This window comes from Erithacus rubecula, assembly GCF_903797595.1.
Source record: "Erithacus rubecula genome assembly, chromosome: 3".
Lineage (NCBI taxonomy): Eukaryota > Metazoa > Chordata > Aves > Passeriformes > Muscicapidae > Erithacus > Erithacus rubecula.
Window position 1 is genome coordinate 67,107,158 of NC_136689.1, and position 25,020 is coordinate 67,132,177.

At 49.5% G+C, this 25,020-nt stretch overlaps 2 protein-coding genes across 4 annotated transcripts in view; one reads left to right on the top strand and one right to left on the bottom strand.

The window, feature by feature from the left end:
* The first annotated feature begins 628 nt into the window (after window positions 1-628).
* FOXC1 (forkhead box C1) lies at window positions 629-14,298 on the top strand. Of its 3 annotated transcripts, none has more exons than XR_013773649.1 (2): window positions 629-3,218; window positions 14,133-14,298. XR_013773649.1 is itself a non-coding variant. In XM_079300986.1 (2 exons), the coding sequence occupies exon 2, from the start codon at window positions 1,360-1,362 to the stop codon at window positions 3,052-3,054; it is 1,695 nt and encodes a 564-aa protein (XP_079157112.1). In that variant the 5' UTR covers window positions 629-832; window positions 909-1,359; the 3' UTR covers window positions 3,055-4,318. The 3 variants fall into 3 exon arrangements, 1 of the variants encoding a protein (XP_079157112.1); XR_013773650.1 differs by lacking the exon at window positions 14,133-14,298 and adding an exon at window positions 6,656-6,770; XM_079300986.1 differs by lacking the exon at window positions 14,133-14,298 and having other exon boundaries at window positions 629-832; window positions 909-4,318.
* Window positions 14,262-25,020, bottom strand: part of GMDS (GDP-mannose 4,6-dehydratase) — a 397,060-nt gene continuing 386,301 nt past the window's right edge. Inside the window, exons 10-11 of the mRNA XM_079300996.1 lie at window positions 15,595-15,663; window positions 14,262-15,242 (exon numbers count right to left, since the gene is read on the bottom strand). Coding sequence (XP_079157122.1) covers window positions 15,180-15,242; window positions 15,595-15,663 — 132 coding nt within the window. The 3' untranslated portion in view covers window positions 14,262-15,179. The remainder of the gene's footprint in view (window positions 15,243-15,594; window positions 15,664-25,020) is intronic.

Consider the following 25,020-nt stretch of genomic DNA (forward strand, 5'->3'; position numbering starts at 1 on the left):
GAAGAAAAAACCGACGAGTTTACACGTATTTAAAAAAAAATATATATAGGAATAATAATAAAAATTAATTAGAGATGTAACATTCGTGGGGAAAACACGAGTGGCAGAGCGCGGGGTGCCCGCGTGGGTGGAAGGAGCTCCGGGGGAAGCACAAACACACATACACGCACATCTATACATATACATCTATACTGGTGAGGGCAGTGTCCGTGTGCCGGGTGCGTGTGTGAGGGCGAGGGCGCGGGTGAGGACGCGGGAGTGCGGGGAGCGAGCGAGGTGCAGGGCTCGGGCGGGGGATCGCGCACCAGGCGCGGCTGGAGGAGCCCCGCGGGTGCGCAGCGGCCCGCGCGAACGCGGAGCTCCGAGCGCTCAAGGCGTCCGCGTGTGCCGGAGAGTGTGTGTGGCCGGTCCCCGAGCGCTACAACTCCCGGAGCTGCAGCGGGGAATTTTTTTTTCCTTCTTCTATTTTTTTTTTTCCTCGGTCGCTTTTTTTTTTTTTTTTTTTTTTCCCTCCTCATTCAGAGCCCGGGGTGTCTCCCGACTCTCATTGGCCGGCCCTGCTCGGCGGGGCGGAGCTGAGCCGCCTGCAAAAGGAGGAAAAGAAAAAAAAGAGAGGAAAAAAAAAAAAAAAAAGGGAGACCGAGAGAGGAGAGGGAGGGAAAAAAAAGGGAGAAAACTGTAAGTGCGTAAAAAAGTTCTCGCCGTGGTGACGGATGCTCAAAAGTTCAGGAGTTTTTCCGATGCTTCCCAAAGCAGCCTGCGACTGAAAAAGAGACTGAAAAAAAGCGAGAGGGAGAGAGAGAGGGAAACTTTGCACTGGGAGATCGGGAAGGTGGATTTTTTTCTTCTTCTGCTCGCTTAAAAAAGCCAACAAAACACATCCCTCTACTTTTGTCCCTCCTTTGCAGACAACTTGTTGCAGATCCCCGTGGAACAAGGAACTGGGAGCGTGGGAGCCTCTTTGCAAAGGTTTTATTTTCTTAATACTCTTTCTGCGTTTGGAAGTTGCTTTCTCCGCTGCGATTACTTTTTTTTTTTTTCTCCGCCGTTTTCTTTTTTGAAACATTTTCCCCCTTTTTTGTCCCCCTCCTTTTTCCCCCCCTTTTTTGATTTTTTTTCCCCCCTCCGCGTGGAGCGCGGGAGCTCGCCGGTGGGCTTTCCTGGGCGAAGAAGAGGAGGCTTTCGGCGCTGCCGTCTTTATTCTTCCTCCCTTTTTCCGCGCTCCGCCGGGGGGGTGGGGGGGTGGGGGTTGCCCGGCCGCCCGGTCCAGCTCGGTCCGCGGAGCGGCGGAGGGGTGGAGGGGGAAGGGACGCGCTGTTTGGTCCGGCGGGGAGGGTGGGGGAAAGCTGACGGGAGGACATGCAGGCTCGCTACTCCGTGTCCAGTCCCAACTCCCTAGGAGTGGTGCCGTACCTCGGCGGAGAGCAGAGCTACTACCGCGCCGCTGCGGCGGCGGCCGGCGGGGGCTACACGGCCATGCCGGCCCCGATGAGCATGTACTCCCACCCGGCCCACGAGCAGTACCCGGCCGGCATGGCCCGAGCCTACGGGCCCTACACGCCACCGCCGCAGCCCAAGGATATGGTGAAGCCGCCCTACAGCTACATCGCCCTCATCACCATGGCCATCCAGAACGCTCCCGATAAGAAGATCACCTTGAACGGGATCTACCAGTTCATCATGGAGCGGTTCCCTTTCTACCGGGACAACAAGCAGGGCTGGCAGAACAGCATCCGCCACAACCTCTCCCTCAACGAGTGCTTCGTCAAGGTGCCCCGCGACGACAAGAAGCCCGGCAAGGGCAGCTACTGGACCCTCGACCCCGACTCCTACAACATGTTCGAGAACGGCAGCTTCCTCCGCCGCCGCCGCCGCTTCAAGAAGAAGGACGCCGTGAAGGACAAGGAGGAGAAGGACCGCCTGCACCTCAAGGACCATGCCCCGCCGCGCCCGCCGCCGCCCGCCGCCGCCGCCGAGCCCGAGGGCGGCCCCGCCGGGGGCAGCGCCGCGCCGCCGCCGCCGCCCGTCCGCATCCAGGACATCAAGACGGAGAACGGCACGGCCTCGCCGCCGCAGGCCGTGTCCCCCCCCGGCGCCGCCCCGCCGCTCGGCGCCGTGCCCAAGATCGAGAGCCCCGACAGCAGCAGCAGCCTCTCCAGCGGCGGCAGCCCCCGCAGCACCCTCCCCTCCAGCCGCTCCCTCAGCCTGGAGGCCCCCGAGCCCCCGCCGCCCCCGCCGCCGCCCCCGCCGCCGCCACACCACCACGGCCCGGGGTTCAGCGTGGACAACATCATGACCTCGCTGCGAGGCTCGCCGCAGGCCGCCGCCGAGCTGGGCGCCGGCCTCCTGGCCCCCGCCGCCGCGGCCCCGCGCACCGGCATCCCGCCCGCGCTGTCCCTCGGCGGCTACTCGCCGGGACACAGCTCCGTCTACGGCTCGCCCTGCGGCCAGGGCGCCGCCGGCGCCGCCGCCGGCACCTACCACTGCAACATGCAGGCCATGAGCCTGTACGCGGCGGCGGGCGGCGCCGAGCGGCCCGGCCACCTGCCCGCCGCGGCCGCCAGCCCCGCCGAGGACCCGCTGCCCGAGTACGCCATGCCCTCGGGCGGCGGCGGCGGCGGCGGCGGGGCGGGGGGCGGCGGCGGCGGGGCGCTGGGGCACGGCGGGCTGGGCGGCGCGGCGGGCGGCCACCAGGAGGGGCACCACCCGCACCCGCACCAGGGCCGCCTGGCCTCCTGGTACCTCAACCAGGCGGCGGCGGCGGCGGCGGCAGCGGCGGCGGCGGCGGGGGAGCTGGGCCCGCTGGCGGGCGCGGCGGGCTACGCGGGGCCGCAGCAAGGCTTCGCCGCCGCCCCCAGAGAGGTGTTCGAGGCGCCGCGGCTGGGGCTCAGCGCCTCGCCGGGCGGCGGCGGCGGCGGAGGCAGCGGGGCAGGGGGCGGCGGCGGCGGCGGCGGCGGGGCGGGGGGCGGCGGGAGCTGTCAGATGGCCTTCCCCGGCAGCCAGCCGCTCTACCGCACCTCCGGGGCCTTCGTCTACGACTGCGGCAAGTTCTGAGCGCGCCCCGTCGCGGGGACACCGCGGGAACTCCGCTCCGCACCGCGCCACCGGCCCCCGCAGCGCCCGCGGAGGAAAGCAAGCGCATCGCGAAAAGCTTTTGTACAGAGACAGCCCCAAAGCATGTCTTGGTTTGTTAAAGGACAGTGTTACTCCAATAACACGTAAGTTTTTTTTTTTTTCCTAATTGCTTTAAGAAAAACTTTTTTTCCCCCGCCCCTCACCCGGCGCTCTTCCCCGTCCCTTAAGGTATTGTCATGCCCCGTGTTTAAAAGGGAGCGAAAAGTCCAGCATAGAGTACCAGCTTCTTTCCCCCTTCCCTTGCTCTTCTACAAGGACTTGTTTTAAAATGTAAATTGCGACATAGTAATTTATTTTTAATTTGTAGTTGGATGATGCGGACCAAACGCCAGAAAGTGTTTCCCCCTTTCCTGAAAAGTGACGTTAAAATTGACTGAAACGCTGATTTTTTTTCACTATATATAAAAAGGGAAACTGTATTAATCTTATTCTATCAATATTTTTCTTTTTTTTTTGTTGAAAATATTCTGAAGGTATTGCATTGTTTGTTTATTAATAAATTACCATTCAGTTGGAATGATCCTTTACACGTCTGTATATTTTAATGCTTTCATTTAGAGAGAGAAAAAGAAAGAGAGGGAAAAGGGATTTCATAACTAACTTTGTCGCTGGAACAGCTTGTTCCCCTCCGCACAAAATTCCAAAGACCATTTAGGAACTGCCAGGTCGAAAAATCCCTTTTCAGTCTCTTCTGCAATACGTTCCACTTAGTCAGCTCGCCTTATCCGCTAGGAAAAAAATACTTTCCCATGGCAGCTCTGAGTTGGCAAATAAACAAACACGTTTTCTTAGCAATTAATGGCAAGACCTGGAAACATTTGACCATACACAGGAGTATGGCGACATTACGTTGTTTGAAATAATATGCCTATGTAAGGATATATTAAGTGATAACTCCGAGGTAGAAGTGCATGCACTAGATTCCAGACCGTGTGTAACTATATATGTCGAGCTATTGATCGCTCTGTGTGTGTTTCAAATGTATTTATATCTGGGATTTACATATGTACCTATATTTAAAGAAGGATTACGTATTTATTTATAGTTTCATATACGCATTGCATATTTTTCTAAACTCCAGTGTATAGCAGATGCCAAATAATCTGTAGTACGTGTATTCTTAAATATAATGCCAGCATATAAATCACCGCTTCTTAGAATTGATAGCAAAGCGTGCAGTCACATCAGTGAAGCCGCTCTGTAACACTTAAAGTACTATTTTATTTCTGGGGGGAGGTGGGGGGAAAGAGTAGTTGGGTTAAAGGGTACTTGTACGGTCTACCCTTACACCTTTACAGCTCTGCGTTACTCCCGTCCTTCAGGGACTTTATCAGTCTGTGTCTCTATTGCTCGGACTGAAATTATTTTAAAAATATTTTGTGTGGGTGAATTTTTGTTATACAGTTGTTTGAGTGCTGGATTGGTTTGGTTTTTCGTTTTTTTTTTTTTTTTTTTTTTTTTTTGTTTTTTTTTTTTTTTTTGTTTTTTTTTTTGTTTTTTTTTTTTTTTTTTTTTTTTTTTTTTTTTTTCTCTCCCCTTACCTCCCTCAGTTTTCCTCAAATCGGAAAAAAAAAATATTACCAGGGTAGCAAATGAGTGCTGCACAGACTGGCATCTTGACACACCAAGAATCCTACCCTCTGGACAATTTAATATTAAGAACCTACGGTCAGTGGGGATCACCTTCCCCTTTTGTAAGTAACAACCAAAATGCAATAAATCCATTAACTTAAAAGAATCAACCTTGTCAGTCAGACTTGGAAATAAGTTTATTTGATTACAGATATTTAAGGCCTAAAATTTGCTTTCAAGATAATACAGTTTCCTATCAGAATCTCTTATCTAAAGGCAACACTTAGCAGTAATTGCTGTTGCATTGTTAAGGCTTACGCTGTAAATAAATACAAAGGTATTTACAGTTCAACATTATTACCTCGCTTTTGAGCTGTGCTTCCCTTCCAAAACAATGGTCCAATGTTTAGAAAACACCTTCAGCAGATGGAATGAACTGGAGGGAGTGTGTCGTCTTTGAACGTGTTGGCTTAGAATGCTTTTATTTAAGTATGGCATAGTCTTTGCTTTTTCGTGCTAGTACCTCTACAAAGATTACCGGCCTTATTTACATTTATTTGTTTGCTAAATTGGGTAAGAGAACCTCAAACGCTCTTTTGCTCGCTTGTGGTAAAGCTGATGAGGAGGACTAGCAAAGTTGAGCGCCTTCGCTTCGGGGACATATTTTAATTGCTGCTCTCTGTTTTCCCCAGCAAAGGGAAATAAAATGTTACCTATTCTCGATCGGGCTCACTTTCTGCTCCCCATTGGCCCTGTCCCAGTACCAAGAGGGGGCAGCTAAACTGGCGGCTCCCGCCCAGAGGCACGGCGGGGCTTTCACTGCCTTACGCCCCCGCTCCCCCTCGCTGGAGAGGGGACCCTCGGCGGGGCAGCTCCCTCTGCCCCTGCAGATGGGTCTGCCAGCGGGGTGGCTGCACAATAAGACCATTCCTGCCCCCCGTCATGTATTTAAAATAAAATTTTAAAAAAGGCAGAGGGTAGAGGCGATCGAGTCTGCTATTTGCCTGTTATTTTTGTTGCGATCAGGCGCCGGCTTTCCTGTAGTTTGGGTTTTCTCAGCGGTCTGCAGCGGTAGGGTGTTTGCGGCGAAAACAAATAGGGGGGAAAGCGGTTGTCAGCCCGGCTTGTTTAATAACCCGTTGCATTGACAGTGGTGCTGCTCGGCTGGGGGGGCCGTGCGTAGCTTGAACGAGCACCGTGTGTAATTACTGCTAATGCTCGGGGCGGTGCGCGGCCCTCTGCCGCGGGGCGGCCGCGCAACTTGAGCTACCCGCGGCCCGGGCTGCGAAAGGGGCGGGTGGGGTGGGCTCGCAGTCAGGGAGGGGGCAAAGGGAAACTTCCCCCTCGGTCTCAGGTAGGTCGTGTCGGGATCTTCTGCCCCCGGAGGAGATCCCTTTCCTGAAGTGACGTGCGCGGTGGCGGCGGAGGTCACCTCCTGCTTCTCAATGCGACGGGCTGGCTCACCGCACACTTCTGCTTCGTCTTCTGTTTAAAAACCATTATTTGTATTATTTTCATAATATTAATAATAGTATTTTTTTCTCCCCCTCCTCACAGAAACTGATCACAACGAAAATAAGCTTAGCAGTGCTGGCGGTGCCCGCGGTAGGCACTGCGAAGTGCGGGCTTGGCCGCGGGGCGCGCAGTCCGGAACGCGGGTCCCTGCGCGGCATGGCGGGGACGGGGGTCGGCAGCGCCGGGCTCCGCAGGGCCGGAGCCCTCGGCGTGAGGCATTGCGGCAGCTGCTGGGATCGGGAGAGGCCGAGCGGGCTCGCTATAACCTTTCCGAGCAGGGGCAGCGCAACTGGGGGGCACGGAGTGGAGCGTCTGCCCGCGGGCCATTGTGAACATCGTGGGGGCAAGGACCCTTGTTCCTCTTCCTGCCCTCCTCTTGCGCACAGGAGGCAAACCCCAGCGTCCCTTCTGACCTGTGATTGTCTCCCAGCAGAACTGGGCCTGCCCTGAACGCCAAAAGAGATGCGGTCCGACCTTGCGCAGCGGTGGGCACGGGACATGCGCCCGCGCAGCAGCTGAGAGGTGTCCCCGTGAGGCCTCGACATCTGTGGCGGCGGCCCCTACAGCAAACGGGGACATTTGGCCCCAGCCATGCCTGCGGAGAGGTCATTTAGGCGCCAGGTTAGCACGGTGCTTTGTGGGGGTTTTTTAGCTCAAATTGATTTTCCCCCCCAAACAGTGGCTCTGTTTTTCGTCTATGAGAAAACCAAACCAAACAACTTTCTTTTTGTTTTGTTTTGTTTGTTTGTTTTAAATATAAATTTGAGGAACCATTCAATTTACATGGTGGTTCTGGTGGTTTCTCACTTGTACTTGCTCATTTCTCACTGAAACTGTGGAAAACGTAGATAGGAGGATTATTCTCCTTTCTAAATTTCCTCCTTAGAATTTCTTCTTAAAGTAATTATAGTTCCTATTATAATTTGCAAAGGTCATAATCAAAAATAGCAGAGAAATGCATGCAAACAGTCGAGAGGACATGGATTAAAACCCCTTCTCTACCTCCACAGGCCAGGTCAGATGGAGATCATAGTGGGGCTGTGTTGTGGATGGGGACATTTAAGGGACTGGTTCCAAATCGGTGTTTTATGATATCTGGGGCCCTTTCTGATAGCCAAGAAATTTGTGAAAGGTGTTTCGAAGTTGGCGGCTAGTTTCATAGCCGGGTTCAACTTCGTAACGCTCTTGTTGACTCTAGGGCTGCAGCGTTTTGACCAGCTGCCTGTATGCTGCTCTGACCCCGCCAAAAATATGCCACTGGAGCAGGACGAGCTTAGAGTTTCTCCCTGTCCTTTGGAGACTTGGCTTGCACGTTTTGGGCGAGTGGCGCACGGGAAAGCCTTTGCGGGTTTTGCGGTTTTTGCGGTTTTTGCGGGAGGTGCCGCTGCGCGGAAAGGAGCAGTGGCGCAGGTCGGGAGCTGCGCGCCTGCCCGCGCCCACGTAAAAACGAGCGAGAGGTAAGAGTGCGCAGCCTTTATTACGTCGTTTGATTGCGTAGGCAAAAGCGTGTAGCGCCGAGGCGCGCACATGGCTCCACTGCACAGCGCAGGAGAGCTGCGGTGCGGCCCCTGGAAGCTCTCCCCCGTCCACTTCCCGAAATAAACCATTTCAACAGCGACGGCTAATTGAACATTAGCTTTCAATTAATTTCACTCGTAAAGTAATTTAAACTCCTTCGCGTACTCAGTCCATTTTCCCTCGTCTCCCGTCTGGGATCGGGCGTGTTGGCTAAATTCATCTGCACTTTGAGACGCGCTGATAATTTGATTCGGTTTTATTCAGTGTTTTTTTTTGTTTGTTTGTTTGGGTTTTTTTGTTGTTGGTTTTTTTTTTTTTTTTTTTTTTTTTTTTTTGGTTTGGTTGGTTTTGGTTTGTTGTTTTTTTTTTGTTTTTTTTTTTTTTTTTTTTAAGTGGGGAGGGAGTTGGGGTGGTTTATGCCTTGTTTGGTGGATTTTGCTGGGGGTTTTTCTGGCTAGGAGGGAGATGAGGAGCACAGTGTGGGCGCTGTCAGGGCTGCCGAGGCTGAGTTGTCGCAGCGCGGGGGCACAGGTAGCGCGCAGAGCGAGCTCAGGTTTACGCGATAAGCTGCGCAAGAGGCTGGCGTGCCCGAAGTGTGTGGGTGTGAGGGAACTGCCCGGGGACGCGCGCGGGTTTCGATCCCGTATCTCGGTCACAAACTCACGGGCTGGGAGGGTACCAGTCATCATTCCGGCACAGGTTTCCCCCCAACCTTTTTTTTCCCCCTTTCCCTTCTGCTTCGCCTCCCCGGCGTCTTGTCTGTTGTGAATCCGCCCCAAAGGTGGTGCAGTGCCACGGTGAACGTAGCCCTCCTGGTTTAATTACGCTGGGGCTCATAAAGCCATTCGCTTCTTTCCAAAGTAATAAACAAACGTCGCGTTAGGTCAAGATTGATGGTGTCCATGCAATAAAAACGGGCCAGGTCAGGAAGGAATAAAATTCAATCAGAGCTCGCGGAATCATTTTTCAGGGGACAGAAAGACAGAAAAGGAGACGGGGGTCAAGGGAGACGATGTCGCCATTCACAACACACCAGCCGGGAGGGAGGAGGGCGAGGGTTAACGAGCGATTGTTTTTTATCAAGCGGAGCCTAATTGAACGAAACAATAGTTGCATGGAAGGGGGGGGGGGGGGGGAAAGAGGGCCGGCTCCTTACCCGGTAGTTGAGGGCTGGGCGGCAGCCCCGTACCCTGGTGGAGGCAGCGGGGACCCCTCGCAGCATTGCTGAGCCCCCCATTCCCCCTTAAAATTATACACACGCGCATAGGGCAGCGGGCAGGCGTTGTCCTAGGCCGGGGCTTGCAGGGCAGGTAGCGGCAGCAAACGATCGGGTGCCTGGGGGACGACCCTGGGAGACCCTCTCATTGCCTAACGAGGCTGCTTGGACGGAGGAAGCCCCAGATCTCCCGAGGGTAACTCCGGCTGGTCCGGTCGGAGCGGGAGCCCCCGGTGCCACTTGGAGCTGATTCCTTGAGTGTAGCTCGGTGCTAAAGCTGCTGGCGCCCAGCAGTTTGGCCAGCGGCTGCCAGGTGGTGTTCGCCGGCCGTCGGGGGGTGTCGGGCTCGGGGTAACAGGCCCGTCGGATGGTTGCGGTGCTCGGGGAAGAGACAGCAGCACAGCACCGCGGGGCTCCGGTCCGCAGGACGTTTTTTGCCGGCCTGCTACGCCAGTGTTTTGTGCTGTGCGGGCCTGGGAAGCGGCCCACAAAGGCAGGGTCTTTGCGGGGTGGGGGGGATTTCTCCCTCGCCCCCAAATCCTACGCATCTGTTGCACATATCCTGTGACCCTCTAGGCCCGTAACTTGCGCCTTGCTTAGTATGCGTGTGCCACGAAATAATAGCTATTTAAAAGCACTGGGATGGGGAGCGAAGGGAAGGCAGCCCGAGCTACTGGTGAGAGCTCACAAGCTCTCCGACTGAAAGAAAATTGGTTGTTCGGGATTTTTAATTTTTTTTTTTTTTTCTTTTTGCCCCCTAAATAAATACAGCTTGAAACGACTTGGGTGGGCAGGAGGGAGCAATTTGTGAGCCAGAGAGCAAGTGAGCTGGGCAGGCAGCCGGCCCACAACTTACCTGCTGGAGACTTTCACCTGACCTTTAGGTGTCAGGGGGCTAGACTGTGCCGTGTATCACCCCACGTTCAGGTCAGCTGCTTTAGATTGCGTTCGGCAGAATTAAAACAACAACAGTGAAAACCCCAAACTGGAATCCCCCCTCCTTTCCAGCCCCCATCACCTCTGGGGAGAATCCAGGAAAACCAACACATTTAGAACCATTAACTCTTAAAATAGCTGAATTTCCTCCAGTAGAAAAAAACGCAAATTATTACACTCATGAGTTCAGGATATTTATATATTATATGAATCGATGAATAAACAGGTCGTGTCACTAGAACCATCATCCCTGGGAAGGCAAGTGCTCGGATCAGAAAAAAAAAATGCCACAAACATTTTTCCCAAAACGTTCCTGGAATTTATTTACTTGACAGGACATTTAAGCTGCCGGATTTAGTTTTTTCCTTTTTTCTTTCTTTCTTTCTTTTTTTTTTTTTAATAAATATTTAAAATAAGGAAAAAAGAAGAACGTTTTTCCATTGAACGATAATGTAAAATTACTGATAATATCGTCCGTAGCAGAAGAGAATTGTTTAAACAATGTCGGTGCTTGCAAGACTGCGCAGTATAAATACATTCCCAGCGCCGTTTTGATGCGAGTTTCGAGGGGAGCTCTATTTTCTGTATGTGCTCTCTATGCGCATTTGCCCCGGTCCGGTTGTGAGAAGGCTAAAGCGGTAAGCTGGCGGACGGCATGCCCGGCTGCCTGCGGTGTGGGACGGGGCCGGGCGCTCGCACACATCTCGTCCCTGCCAGCGAGGAGCTGCTCGCCTTTTTCCCCAAGCGAGGATTTATTGAAGTGCTGGCGGCCAGCGCTTCTAGCCTCGCCTCTCAATGATGGGACGGATTTAAAACCGAATAACGAATTACAGAAAAATTACGACTTTCTGCCGACGCCATTTCCCACCCCCCAAGGGCTCCGCCGGGGGGGGTGGGGCGGTGATGGAGCGCGGAATGCACCGGTGCGAGCTCATTAGCAAAGCAAAGGTTGCAATTAGCGTCTGCTGCTGAGAAGCGACCTCTCCTCCGCCCGCCTCTCCTTAGCCCCCATCACCAAATAATTGCAAAGTATCTGTTGATGTTTTTCTTCCACCCGTCAAAACGTTGGAGCCCTGCCTGCTCCAGGGCTCCGTCCTGGTTTTGTTGTGTCTGGAGACAATGCTCCGCCAGCGAACCATCAGAGGTGAAGGAGGGTCACCAGGGGAGTCAGGAGCGCGGCCCTGCGAGCCGAAGGGGGTCTCCCCTTGCCGCCCACCCCTGCAAACCTGCCACCCACAGCTGGGAGGGGCGGCGACCCCCGCCCGGTGCCCCTCTGCCAGCCCTGAGCACGCCTTCCCGGCAGGGCGAGAAGCGGGAAGAGGATGTGACCCTCATGTCCGCCCAGGGGGGACGTGGCTGCTTTATGTGCAAGGCGTCGGGGGGAGGTGGTGGTGGCGGCAGCTTCCATTCTCCCAATTTGCATCTAAATTTTATGTTTCTAAATACCCTTGCAGCACTCGATGCGTCCCGAGAGCGACCAGAGCCGGCCGCAGAGCCTCTTCCCACCACCACCCTAAGCCCGAGGAGCGGGGCTGCGCTGCCTTCAGCCCCCGATTGCTTTTACCCTTCGGGCTCGCTCTCCAGGCTTCGAGGTGTATTTTTAGATGGCGCTGGCGGTTTTGCTCTGCGACCCCGAGGAAAGCCCCGTCGCTTTGTCTCGCCGGCTTTCCGGCCGTGTCGCCGGGGGCCCTGGGGCAGTGCGGTGCCGACCCCCGGCCCGGCCCGCTGGCACAAGTGGCAAGGGCTAGAGCTCCCGTGGGGCCATCCCACCTCACGGATGTCTGCAAGCCCACGAGTGGCCGGTGACCCCTGAAAGGCCTCAAAAGAAGGGGAAAAATATTTTAAAAGGGGCTGTAGTGGTACTTTTACGTCTGTCAAGACAGGTTCTGGGGGAGGGCAGCGGCCCGTGCGGCGGAGGCGAGGGGCTGAGTTATGGCTGAGACGCGGGGCGGCCGCGCTGACAGGCGGCGGGCGCGGGGGAGCGAGCCCGGCCGTCGCTGCTCGTAATTCCTGGCGCTGCCGGGCAGGGAGCCGCAGGCAGGGCAGGCCGGCCTTCCCCAGCGGGCCCCGGCTCTCTGCAGCCCGCTGGGCTGGAGCTGGACCCTCTCTCCCCTCCCTGCCCACCCGAGTCCCCTCTTCCTGACGGGGCGCGCTCCTGGGCAGCCCCCACCACCCAGCGCTGCGCAGGGTGAGCTCTCCGCTTCTCTGCAGTGGAACAGGCGGGCATTCCCGGCAGGGTCCCGGGCCCGTATTCCCGGCCCCGGACAGCGCAGAGTGCCAATAGTCTGGCCCTGGCCACCAATCGGCCTTTCCCCGCCGGTGCCACGGCGGCTCCGGGAAAGGTTCAACCCACCTTGTCGTTTGCTTTGTTCGGTGCTGCTGCTGCGGGTGGCTGGAAGCTTGCGAAAGACGCGAGGGACTGGGGGCCTGCTCGGTTATTTACCACTGGAGCTGCTCTTTTCCATTAACGAAGCTGCAGTGTCCACATATGAGAGCAGAGATTGGCGTGCACATGAAACTGATGTAGACAATACAAGTCTGCAACTGGGGTATCAGCTACATATACCGTATCATCTCTCTAAGTAGAAGCTTATTAGTGGTTTGTTTTGCTTAGAAGTTATTATTTATTTCGTTTTAAAGGCGTGATCACGTGGCCAAAGAGCAGGACTTTAGGCGCAATTAAGGATCAGGCAGGAAGATGGTGTTGGGGGAATCGAAAAGCAGCTCTGGCCTTTGCCAAATGGTAAAAAAGCAGCGGGGCAGTGTGCATTTTGTCTCGTCACTACTTTTTTTTTTTTTTTTTTTTTTTTTTTGTCCCTACGAAGGCAGCAGAAGGACAGCCAGCACCAGGCCACCGCGAGGGACCGGCTTGGTCTAGAATCAGTTTTCGCTTTCCCATTCTTTTCCCAATTTGTTCCACAATATAGACAGAGAAACCAGAGAATGAAAATGCTTCTCTGGAGTGTGCTACAGTGAGACATGCCAAAGAAAAAACCCTGTAGTCGAAGCTTCCAGTCCTCGGCAGAGATGTGTAAACTAATATTCAGATGTACCAGCAAGCCTGCCAGTGAATCACTGTAAGCGAAAAAATAGTTCGCAGCGATACAAAAATGCTTTGTCATAAAAGCGCTGGGATACCTTTAATAGTTATGATTCCGCTGGCCACCAAAGACCCGCCACCCGCAGCCGGTGGCCGCCCGGGCAGGGCGCTGCGGAGGGGCAGCTCCCGGTGCGGCCGCGCAGGCGGAGCTCGCCCCCTCCCCTGCGCCACTCGCCGCGGCAGAGCCGGGGGCCAGCGCTGGCCACGGGAGCCCCGCTGGGCCGTGGCGGGTGTGCGGGGGAGCCGCAGAGCACAGCCCAGCCCTGCGGCCGCGCACCCACGCGTGGGTGCCCACGGCACCGCGTCGAGCGCGTCCTGCAGGGGCTATAGCAGATCCACGCGGTGTGAACTATGCGGGAGAGCGCAGCTACTGCAAGGACATGCACCCGCGGGAAGGGGGCTTAGTGTTACTTTACTCTAAAAAAAATAACAAAAAAGGTACAGCCGTGGTACCCGTTCGAGGGGAAAAACACCCACGGAGGCTCTTCATAAATACACCCACAGGAGATGAGTGGCACTGTGTGCCTGATGCCGTGGGGGGGTCCAGGCCTCCGGACCGAGTGTCCGGGATCTGCTCAGCATTAGTCTGTGCTGGAAGATCCCGAGGGCGCCGTGGAAACTGCGTGCGGGCTGGAGAGCCTCGCACGCGTGGGGAGATGCTTGGAGGGAGCACAACAGGGACATCCCTCTGTCCCCGCACTCCCTCTCCTCTCCGCCTTACGAGGGGTCGTACTCTGTGCACCTGTAGGAAGGGTCTCAAGCAGCGGCAGGGCTCCCCCATTTCCCTTTCCCCATTCGCGCTTTCAAGGAAAAGTCCCAAAGGAAGCGGCTGCTCCGATGCCCGGGCGCGCTCCGCTCCACTCCATGCATTTCCCACGGCGCCGCCGGCAAATGTCCCTCTTGGAGACCGGCGCACCGAGCACCCTCCCGGCTCCCCCTAGGCTGCTGCCGAGCTCCCTCCATCACCTGCATCACTTCCATCACGGGGCTGCTCCCGGGCATAGCTACCCACCCTCCCATCCCGCGATTTGCCTTCTCTTAACATGAGGGTCCCCCCACCCACGAAGTTAAAAAGCAGGAGATGAACTTCAAGAAAGTGTATATCCTGTGTGTTGCATCTTGCTCTTTGCTCACTTCCAGGCATAAAGTTTAAATGATGGGAGTAATTGGTGGGTGGAAGATCCTAAACCAACGGGAAATGTATGGGCTTGACGACCTCTGGATAACCCAGGTACCTTGGCACAAAAAGCAAAAAAATATTTACTCACCTTGAAGTTTCTATTTTTTTTAAAGCTTTTTTATTTATTTTGTTTTTATTTCTTAAGTAATCTTTTGAAATGGTTCACGCTCCTGTCTGAGGTTTAATTATAGTAAGCAGGAAGAGGGTGGAAAGGGAATGGGTTGATTCTTGGGGGAGGGAGTCAAAAACCAAATCTCTCCAGATTGAGAAGGTGCTGGACAAAAAGGCTTTCTGTGACTCATGCACACTCTGAAATGAAGATCTGAAAAACATATACAAGCCCCAGCTTGACTGGTTTGAAAGCGATTCCAGCAATTAGGAATTAATTCAGCATGGTCAAAAGGCGATTTCACTGCAAGTTATATCAAGTTATCCAAACTTTTACAGAGTTCAGGTGCTGGAAATGGGCTGCTGGGGTGGAGGTAAGGCTGCAGGAAAGAAAAACAGGGAGTGTTCAGGAAAGGCAGAAAGGGGAAGCTGTGGAGCAAGGTCTGGAGGCATGGTGAGCCCATGTTTGCACCACAGGTCTGCTGACGTGGAGAGGGGAGGAGTGGGGAGCAGGGAATGCTTTGTTTCTCAAATGGGATTAAGTACTAAAAATGTGCTGGAGATCCTAGAATAGAAAGATGAGTCTCAATTAAAAATGAAATCAACGGGTTTGCTGGCTGATCAATTTTTCAGGTACAGTATGATCCTTCCCCAGTTAATGGCAGAAGACAGATTTAGCCCAGGCAGAGCTGACCCTGGGATGATGTGTGGGGCAAGAGGCACTGGGAGGATGTAGACAGTGGAGGCAGGAATAAAGCTGGTCTTTTACACACAGACAGGCCAACAATAAATCCATCACAGGGAGGGGCAGCTGCCCACCCTGGTGGCTCATGGCAGTGCTGGCCATGGGTTGCATCTGTGGTGTGGGTCCTGTGATGCCTGCGGGGCCCAGCCAGGGCTCAGGCATTGGGATTGTTCCTCATGAGCTCCACGTCAGCATCCACCATCTCCCTCACCAGCTCCTGCAGGAAGGAGAGAGACAGATGAGGGCCCCAGTGCAGGGACAAATGGGCAGCATGTCAGGAATGCCCCAGAGCATGATGAACTCCCCTGGCCCCCCACAGCAAAAGGAGAGGAAGGGGCTTTGCTGGGCTGTGCCCACAGCAGCCCTGCTGTGCACAGGGGTGCCCATAGCTCCCACAGCTTCTACTTTCTTCAAAGCCAGGATCCATGCAGAGGCACCGAAAATGGCGTGTCTCAGGGTGCCCAGTCACCCCACACAGAGGTGTCCCCCCTCCTTTCCCCTCCCTGTGAATTATTTTTAGAGGACATGAACGCCCAGCAGGTACAAACCACGCCAGAAAGGCCACTCACATCAAACGTGACTCTCGGCTTCCAGTTCAGCTTCTGCCTGGCTTTGGTGCAGTCTCCTTGCAGAAAATCCTGTGGAAAAGAAGAGAGGCACTGCAAGGACTGTTACCTTCCCCACCCTGATGGCCTCCCCATTGTTCCTGCTTCCCTGTGAGCTGAGCACAGACTGCGCCCCACCACTGGACTCTTCCAAGGATGAACTATTTCTCTTGAAGATGCAATTTTAGTGGAAGCTCATATGCCTATTAAATCACCAGGAGGCAGCATCCTTTCACCAGGCTATTTCAGATGGAAAGAGTTGTTCTTTGTTTGTGTGCACACAGAGGGCTTGAACTCCAGCCCTACAGCCATATAACAGTGAACATTTTATAAGAAGTTATTGTACATCTTAGTCATGGTAGTGAATGAGCTGATTCAAATTCTTTTCCCCCCATTTGTTTAAATAATGTAAATCACAGAGCAAACATGACAACTAGCCTCTTTCAAATAAAAACATGATCACAGGCAAATGATGCTGAAAGACTCTTATGGATATGGGTAACCACATGCAACACCAGTAAACATCCAGCTTTCGAATGTGCACATATTTTTTTCATAGAGTATTTTGAGTATCCACATGCAAATAAAAGTCTAAATATCTCATAAATTAAAAAATTGCCTTGAAACCATTACTGAAACCAAGACTTTGGTCATGTTTACCTTACAGTTCAAGTATCCTTAAAATTGCTACCATACCAAAACAATCCCACAACCAGTCATCAAAAATAATGTAACAAAATTAAACAAAGACAAAAGCTCCTTTAACCATATTTATAATTGAATGCAAAATCTGACTGTATCTTTCTTTAAAATTGGAAGACAGTGTTTAAACAGTTAGCTTTTTCCAAATGTATGTGTTGATTGAATAAAATATATCATCACTTCTCACAAGCTGTGTGTCTTTGTAGCAATAAATACTAACATTATATCTGTCTAGGTTTAAAGAAACCCAAACAAACCCAGCTTGATTATAGAACAACAAAGCTAAGGCTGAATTCTCCTTTTGCATTTGACTTTATGGTGGTAACACAGCAGGCTTTCCAAAAAAAATGCAAGGACTGCTTTCTCTCTCCCACTCTCTGACCAGCGGTGGAGCTAAGGAGCATTTTGTGAGTGTAGATTTTTAAAAACTGCAATGCTGCATGCCACATTTTTCAGATGCTCTCAGTTGATCATATGTGGTTCAGGTCATGTTAACTTCCCAAATCGCCTCATCCTGTAGGAAATTCTTCTTCATAATTGTGCACAAGAAAGCTAGACAGCTTGCTTCCAGGAGCAGAGGAAATCCACCAAAGGAAATATGGCACTGAAGAAGGGGATGTGGAACAAACACGTCTGCCGAGGCTTACTCCAGGCAGCATTTTACTAGTTCAGTCTTTAGGCTAAAACACATTTCATCCTGCCTTCAGAAGAGAGTAAACAGATGGATCAGAACACAATGATATGAAAATGTAAAAAAACACCATGATTTCCTTAAATTAGACTAAATGATTTCCTACTGCAGCCCTGTAATGGGCTTTTTGAAACTGCAGCAGACATTTAAGGCCAAGTCATGCAAAACTGCATCAACTTGAGGGATCCCCTGGAGGGTCGTGTGAATATGTATTGCAAAATCTGGTTTGAAATGGGAGATTCCCACTAGCTTTGATAAAATTTGGATCAGACTCTAATGTGCTCATGGAGGTGTATCTTTTATCTGCAGTTCAGTTTGATTTACATACGTGTGTATGTGTCTGGAAACAAGGAAATCCTTCATAAAATAATAATTTCAGTATAAAAACAATTGCCTTTTATTCAGCCCTAATTCAAGCCATTAGCTAGAAGTGAAGTCCTTTAATATCACTTAGTTTTAAATTGTAAGAGCTATATCATAAAATACAGATTTTAATTTTTATAAATGTTGTGTAAGTAAAACTTTTACATCCACAATCTTTATATCAAAAACATGCTTTGAAACTAAGCCTTATCTAAGACATTGATGTCCCATTTAAAAAAAAATCTACTAGGAAGCACAAAATTAATTGCCATGGCCTGCTGTATGTAGCTGCATTCTGCTTTTGAACAGCTTGGGAGCAGTCTTTTAACTGTGTTGGACAAATGCTTTTTCATAAAACAGATTATATAAAAATACTTTACCTAATTCCAGCCCTTTATTTAAAAACATAAACACTCATCTGCAGAGTAGGCCAAAATAAGGTTGGGGGTAGGCTGCAAATCAGTAAAAGGGAAGTATTTGCAGCGCTGGATTATACACAGAGATCACACAAACAACTAGTATGTTGAAGATATCTAAGTAAAAATACCCTCATATTTTTTCTTCAAAAATTCACAAGCTTTGACAATAATGCAGTAAAGGTATTAGGGCATAATCTGTGAGGAAAAAAAGGAAAAGGGGAAAATAATGGAAGATTTAATATATATGATAATACAAATCCCCCAGCTGACTTGGGTTAAAAGATTTTAAGTGGCTCTCCTGAAGAAATTTGTGTCCTTTTGAGAAACACAACTTTGTTAATTCACTTGAAAACAGCATTACTGACAAAATATCTCCTAGGCACTTTTAAAAAGGTTAATTTACAGATGATACTAGGCACAGAGGCCAAATGAAACCATGATATTAACACTATATTACACCTAAACTCAAGGTTTGATTGTACTTTTATTAGCCAAAGTGTCAACACTGGATGGAAATGATGACTGGAACAAAGTTATTCCTGATTAAAGGATTGTATTGCAGTCATGTTTCCTGTATTTTTCTACAAGTAGCTCATAATATTAAAACAATAAGGTAATTACAATAAAATAAGAATATTAAAAAAAGCTTCTCTTGGAACAGAATGACTGCTTGTTTATATTGTTCAAGTCTTTCAGTGAAACCAGAGATGCATCTGTCAGGCTTCCAAAAGGAAAAAAAAATCCACAAACAACCTCACCATCCAAAAAATCCCCCTCTAGCATATTCACATTAAAGTGTATTAATTTTTCAATACCAGGGCATCACTTTCTGGAACTACAACCAGATCAGAAAGTGAAGAAAGAAGAGATCAGATTCCCCTGGAGAAAACATGGATTTTAATCCTTTTCGGAGATAGGAGGGTGGGGAGGTGGTTTGGTGAAATGGGGACTGGTTCTTGAAAAACAGCTGCTGCTGAATATAAACTGTCCCATATCCCTGTTCCTGATGGAAAAGCACCTGATGAAATGACACCACTTCATGTTTTGTATTCCTGCAGGATTACTTTTTCTGTGCCATTGTGCTTTACATACTGACAGGAAAAGAAAGCCCTTTGACTCCCTGAAAACTCAGAGGGTTTAGATACTGAGCTAAGAGTTTATAACCCTGAAAACACTGATTAAGGCTTTCTGTTGTTTTTACAGCACTCAGATCATGAACATCAAATCAAGTCTTTGCTTTTAGTTATCCATTTTGTAAGGAGCAAGTCCTTTTTTTCCATGCAAGCAGTTAACATAGGAGACTAGTAATGACAAGTTTTAATGGCACTCCAAGGGTCAGAAAAAATATCCAGGTAAATATTTAAAGGGAAGGAAGATGGAAAAGACAGCAGTCAAATTCTCTCTTGCCACTTAATATGAGCAAGTAAATCCTCCTATAGCTTTATATGCAGCTCACTGTCACATGACTGCCTCTCAGAGAACAGAATGAGTTCCCATGATGTGAGTTTTAGTGTTTTACATTTTCTGCAATCAAGGCTGTGTAACTGTGTGTAGAAAATACCCCATTATTACTAAATTTGCTTTTGTGATTATTCAGTTTTTTTGTCCAAATGCACACACACAAATGCGTACATATAAGCAGCAAGAAATTTGTTATGCAATGTGGTAAGGCATTTTAAAATTTGGTTTTTAAACCATGAGACAAAAATGTAAAATATTTTAATGTAAATATCACATTTCCCAAGCTCTTGTTCTGAGTGCTATTGTGACTCCTATTTTCTCTTGTGCAGTGATTGATCTGGTTTCACTGTGCATTGTATCACTGTCTGATTCAATTAACTTTAACTGAAAATTTAAAGCCTCAAGACAACGTAGGAAAAGGGAGATAGTATGTCCTGAAAGAAGGCCAAGGCTTCCTTTATCACTACAGCTCTGTTGATTCCCTTTCAAATGTACCTTCACTGAAGCCAGCACCCAGTGCCAGCTTTTGCTTTCTCTTCCACTAGAATAAAACTGAGATCAAGTCCTCAGTAAAACACCTGTGATGGAATTGTGCCCAGCTCTGTTTGCTGGAGCACAGACAAGGGTTTACCTCTAAAAATAAACAAACCTGATCTAAGCACACAAGAGTAAAACTGCATCTGAAAAGAAGCCAGGGTTATGTTGACAATCAGCACCACTGCTTGGAAGATGATTTGTTACCTCAGGGCTCCCATAAGCAAAGAGCACTGACCCAGCTTGGTGGAGGCTCTGGCTTGAGTGTTTAGTCTTGCGCTTTTTCACTCAAGATGTTTTTTCAAAAAGGATTTCAGGAACAGACAGGTTAAAGTTTCCTGCAAACCCCACCAGTGCTTTATTTTCCTTATTCTTAAAATCACCACCTTTTAGCTTTGACATATCCCATTAAAAAAATACAAAAAACCAAACCAAACCAAACCAAAAAAACCCCCAAAAACCAAAGCAAAAATCCACAAAACCAAACATAGATACTTGATTAGACTGAAGTTTTGTGTTTTCATCATTATCATAGAATTCTAGAAGGGTTTGGGTTGTAAGGAACCTTTAAGTTAATACAGTCCCACCTTTCTGCACTGAGTAGGGACATCTTCAACTAGGTCATTTACTCTGAGACCCATCCAACCTGGCCTTGAAGGCTTCCAGGGATGGGGCATCTTCCACCTCTCTAGGCAATCCGCTTCAGATGCTGCAGTGTTTCACCATCTCATAATAAAAAAAGTTTCTGCCTTATATTTTGTCTAAATCTGCCCTCTTTAAGTTTAATTAAACTATTACCCTATTACCCTTTGTCTCATCACAACAGGCCCTACTAAAAATTTATATCACTGTGATGTATATACTAGCATTTATCTTACTAAATAATCTCCCCTTTGTGTGCTTCTTGTAGCATTTTACATAGCATTTTTTTAAGAGGGTTCAAGTAGTAAATCTCAATAGTAACACCAGCCTCACAGTATGTATGTGCATCTGCTGCAGCTTATTGCTTGGAGAACAGCCCTGCTGAAGTGTTGCAAACACATCAGGAGACTGCATGCATTGCTCACTAGGCAGTTCTTTCACCATCAACCTTATTCCCCATTCCCTAGTGTTCCGCCACGCTTCCCACCAGGCCCAGGGACATCGTGTCTTAACCCACATGCAACGCTGGAAAACAGCTACTGTGACTTCTTCTGAGCACTCTGTTAAGAAAAGTAGAAATATTTCACTAAACCAGAGCTGTAGAGCCTGTAAACATGAGCCTTGCTGGTGCAAAATTCAATGCACAGCTCAGCTGAGCTTGGATCAAACCCCAGATGGAGTCACAGTAATGAGCACTGTGTGCTCCTCTGCGTGTTCCTCTGGAGATCCACGGGACAGAGAACACTGGCTTGGCTTCTTTGCAAGGGGTAGTATTTGTTATAATAGCTATAGTAACAGGGATGAAAACCCTGTATAATTATAAAACAAGAGACTCCTATCTCCATAATAAATGTGAGGAGACTGAAGATAAAACATATTGAAGAGCGAAGCCCAAGTCTGACAAGGGGCACAGTAAACATCTCCAGGAATTTAAGATGAGCCAAAATGTGTTGTCGCTCAGTTTTCATTTTTTTCTTTCCCCTGTTCTTAGAAAAGCAAAGTTGTGGAGCAGTTGGAGTACCAAGGGAATAGAAGAATGCCAGTGAATTTGGTTCCTGATCTAAATTTGTTTTAATGCAGCATGAACAGACTGCTTTCCACTCTTGGGTCAGCAGTCTTTTGCAGAAAGGCAGTATTGTTCACAAAGAACCACAGGAAAAGGCAAAAGCAACCAATAGGCTGAAACTCATATATAACTAAATGCCACTGAAAATAAGAGGCATAATGTTTTTTTCCCCCCTAGCATGTTTTCCTATGCAAATCCCCTCCCTATTCAGAAAGTTTAATCTTTACTAAAACCATCTTGAGGAGGAAGGGAAGAGGAAAGAATGACTTGAGGAAAGGACCGATTCTGCGCGGTGCTGAGCCCTGACCATCCGATGGACCTCGGCAGGCTGCGAGTGTGGGCATCTTTAGGGGAAGGTCATATCTCGGCACCCCCTGCACTCCAGCAATAAGGTATCCACACAAAGCACACAGTCAATAAAACCTGAGCACGACCTTCGCTTTTCCGCCAGGAACCAGGGGCGTCGGAACAGCGGCTTTATCTTATCAGTTTGATAATCTTTAATTTGACCAGCTTCCAAAGGGTTAAGGCAAATGAACTCGGAGCAGCAATAAACATTAGGGCGATAATAACAGTAATGGAGCTCCTCTCCCTCCTCCTCCTCCTCCTCCCCTCCCTCCCCTGCGCCTTTTCCACTTCGCTGCTGCCTATCAGCCCCAAGCGCAGCCGAAGCCAGAGCTCTCTTTCAATGACAGGGGTGATAAGAGACCCGGAGAGAACAGCAAGCTGTCTGGTCTGCTCAGGAAGTCGGGGACGGGTGGTATTGTCCATCAGCGGGGCCACGCGGCGGCCGGAGGCCGGGAACAATGCTCCGCTCCGGGGAAACGGGATCGCTCAGCGCCGGAGCTGGCACAGATAAAGCACCCGGGCTGGGGGAGCTGGCCCCGGGCTGGGGGAGCTGGCTCAGGTGCCTCCGGGCCGGAATCTCGAGCTGGAGGCAGTGTCCCTGCTCTGGATGCCTGGGAGGAGAGGCCTCGGCCCCGAGGCAAGCACTGGAGGAGCTGCAGGCACAAGAGTCCCTCGCAGGGCTGAGCATTACTCAGATCTGTCCATTTGCCAAGCCAAGCCTGAGAAAACATCTTGGCCAGTGCCGTCCCTCGAGCCAGATAAAATTCCTCCTGAATTACAGCCCGATATCCCCGAAGCCAGTGCTGAATTTCACTGGCTTTGGATCCCGAGCTGAGCTCGCTCATCAGGAGCCATCCTGCACAGCTCTGTGCCAGGGCATCCCTCTGCAAAGTGGGACCATGGCTGCTTCTCAGGCTGCCATGCATGAAGCAGTCCCAAGAGTGTTCCCCCCGCCGCAGGGAAAGCCCAGCAGAATTCCTGCAGTCAGGTGGGTGCTTTCTTCCCTCCTAGTTCGCTCCGAGGCCAAATTCTGCACACCTGGGAAGACCTGGAAATTGTTCCCCAGTCTGGATGCAAGTGCAATTGTAACCTCAGCTCATGGTCCTGCAAAGTGCCAAAGAGGCTTCCAAATGGAAAGATAATTTCTAGTTCACAGGAATCCTTCTTCTAAATAAGCAGGGAACTTCTGGAGGAGAGAAAGAAAATCAAACCCCTCCATTTGCCATACACAGACCATAATTATGATAGTTCAGGTATTAGGGCTGGACAAAATCCCAGAATTAGGGAAAGGTTTGGGTTGGAAAGGACAGTAAAGATCATCCAGTTCCATCCCCTCTGCCATGGGCAAGGACACCTTCCACTAAAGCAGGTTGCTCCAAGCCCCATCCAACTTGGCTTGAACACTTCCTGGGATGGGGCATCCACAACTTCTCTGGGCAGCCTGTTCCAGGACCTCACCACCCTCACAGTGAAGAATTGCTTCATAATACCTCATCTGAACCCTTTTACAGTTTAGAGCAATTCCACCTTGTCCTCTCACTATGTGCTTTTGTATAAAGTCCCTCTCCAGCTCTCTTGTAGGTCCCCCATAGGTAATGGAAGGCTGCTCTGTTTCCATCTTCTTTTCTCTAGGCTGAACAACCTCAAGTCTCTCAGCATGTCTTCATAGTAGGTGTGCTGCAGCCCTCTGACCATCTCTGCAGCCCTCCTCTGCCCTTGCTCCAGCAGAAACTCTTCCTTTCTGATATGTTGTACCAGGTCATCCAAAAATGCACATCACATCTAAAATCTTTAGCCCTAAAATGTTTGATAAAATGGAAACTAATAATTATCAAAGAAAGATTTTTCTACTCTTATAACAAAACAGAAATGCTCTTTGCAAATGCTGAATACTACACCCACCTGACTTCTACTGCCCTGTAGCCTGGCTGCTGATGTGTGAGCTAACCATTCCCTGTTTTCAAACTAACCTGGCCATTAAGAAGTATCTGAATAATGTGGATTTTACATGACATGGGTTAGAAGCATTTGTGAATTTTCCTTTTGCAGCAGAGGTTTGGAGGAGGTTGTAGAGGAGCATGTTTCTTCAGGCTCTCTCCCAATATGTCACCTGCACATCACTAAAAACCAAGACCCTGTGAGAAATGAACTTTTTTCATATGGATGAGGATCAGCTGTAGTATATGAAAATAACAGGTTTCTTGTCTTCTCACTAGTACCTTCAAGTCCTGCTTTTGCTCACTATTCTATGTATTTTCTTCTTGCTTTACCTGTTCTCCACTCTGAGAACTATTTTGGGGGTGGTGGAGGAGGGAGTAAGATAATGATGTCCTCATCATATGTGGTTTTATTGTTGCATTATGTATATTTAGGTGAGGGCATGAGACCTTTACAATTTTTACTTGTATTTCTCACCACTTTTTATCTGCTCTGATTAGTTTTCTCATCACTCCCTACTCTTCACATTTTATGAAAAAATCAGGAAATCACTTTGTGAAGTTGTTTGGTTTCAGCTGGGTTTATTGTGCAGGAATGAATGTCTTTTTCAGCTGTCTGACATGTCAAGATGAATATGAAAACTGATAACCCCACCAATCCATGCTGCAATCCTACTTAATTTCTTCTCTTCTTCCACTAAAAAATACTTCATTTATAGCAACTTATATTGGAAATGTAAACAAACTCAGTTACCATCTCTAATCAAATACCAAATGTTAAATAACAAAACAGTAAACATTACGACAGCTATCCACTTATCTTGTGTTTTAATTACAGATATTAATCTATCTACTTTTAGAGCATTAAGCAGCAATTTAATGAATGCAGATCTATGAACTCAGGATATTACTTCTTCATATAATTATTATTTTTCTTTTACAGGATGCATTGTTTGTGGTGATTTTGCTATCCCATGAACATTCACATTTCTGAAAAAAACCATGGTATTTGTTATGTTAACATCAAAATGATATTGAAATATTTTTTGGAATATGGAAAAACTCATTTATATACCCTGCATACATCTAAATACACTATATTACCTATATACATCTATAAAAACAGCTGCTGTCTATGCCCTTTTTTCACCTCACCACCTGAAGGGCAGGAGAGATGACACCTCCTTCCTTAATTCTTAAAGTGTTACATGAACCTCTGTCCCTCTG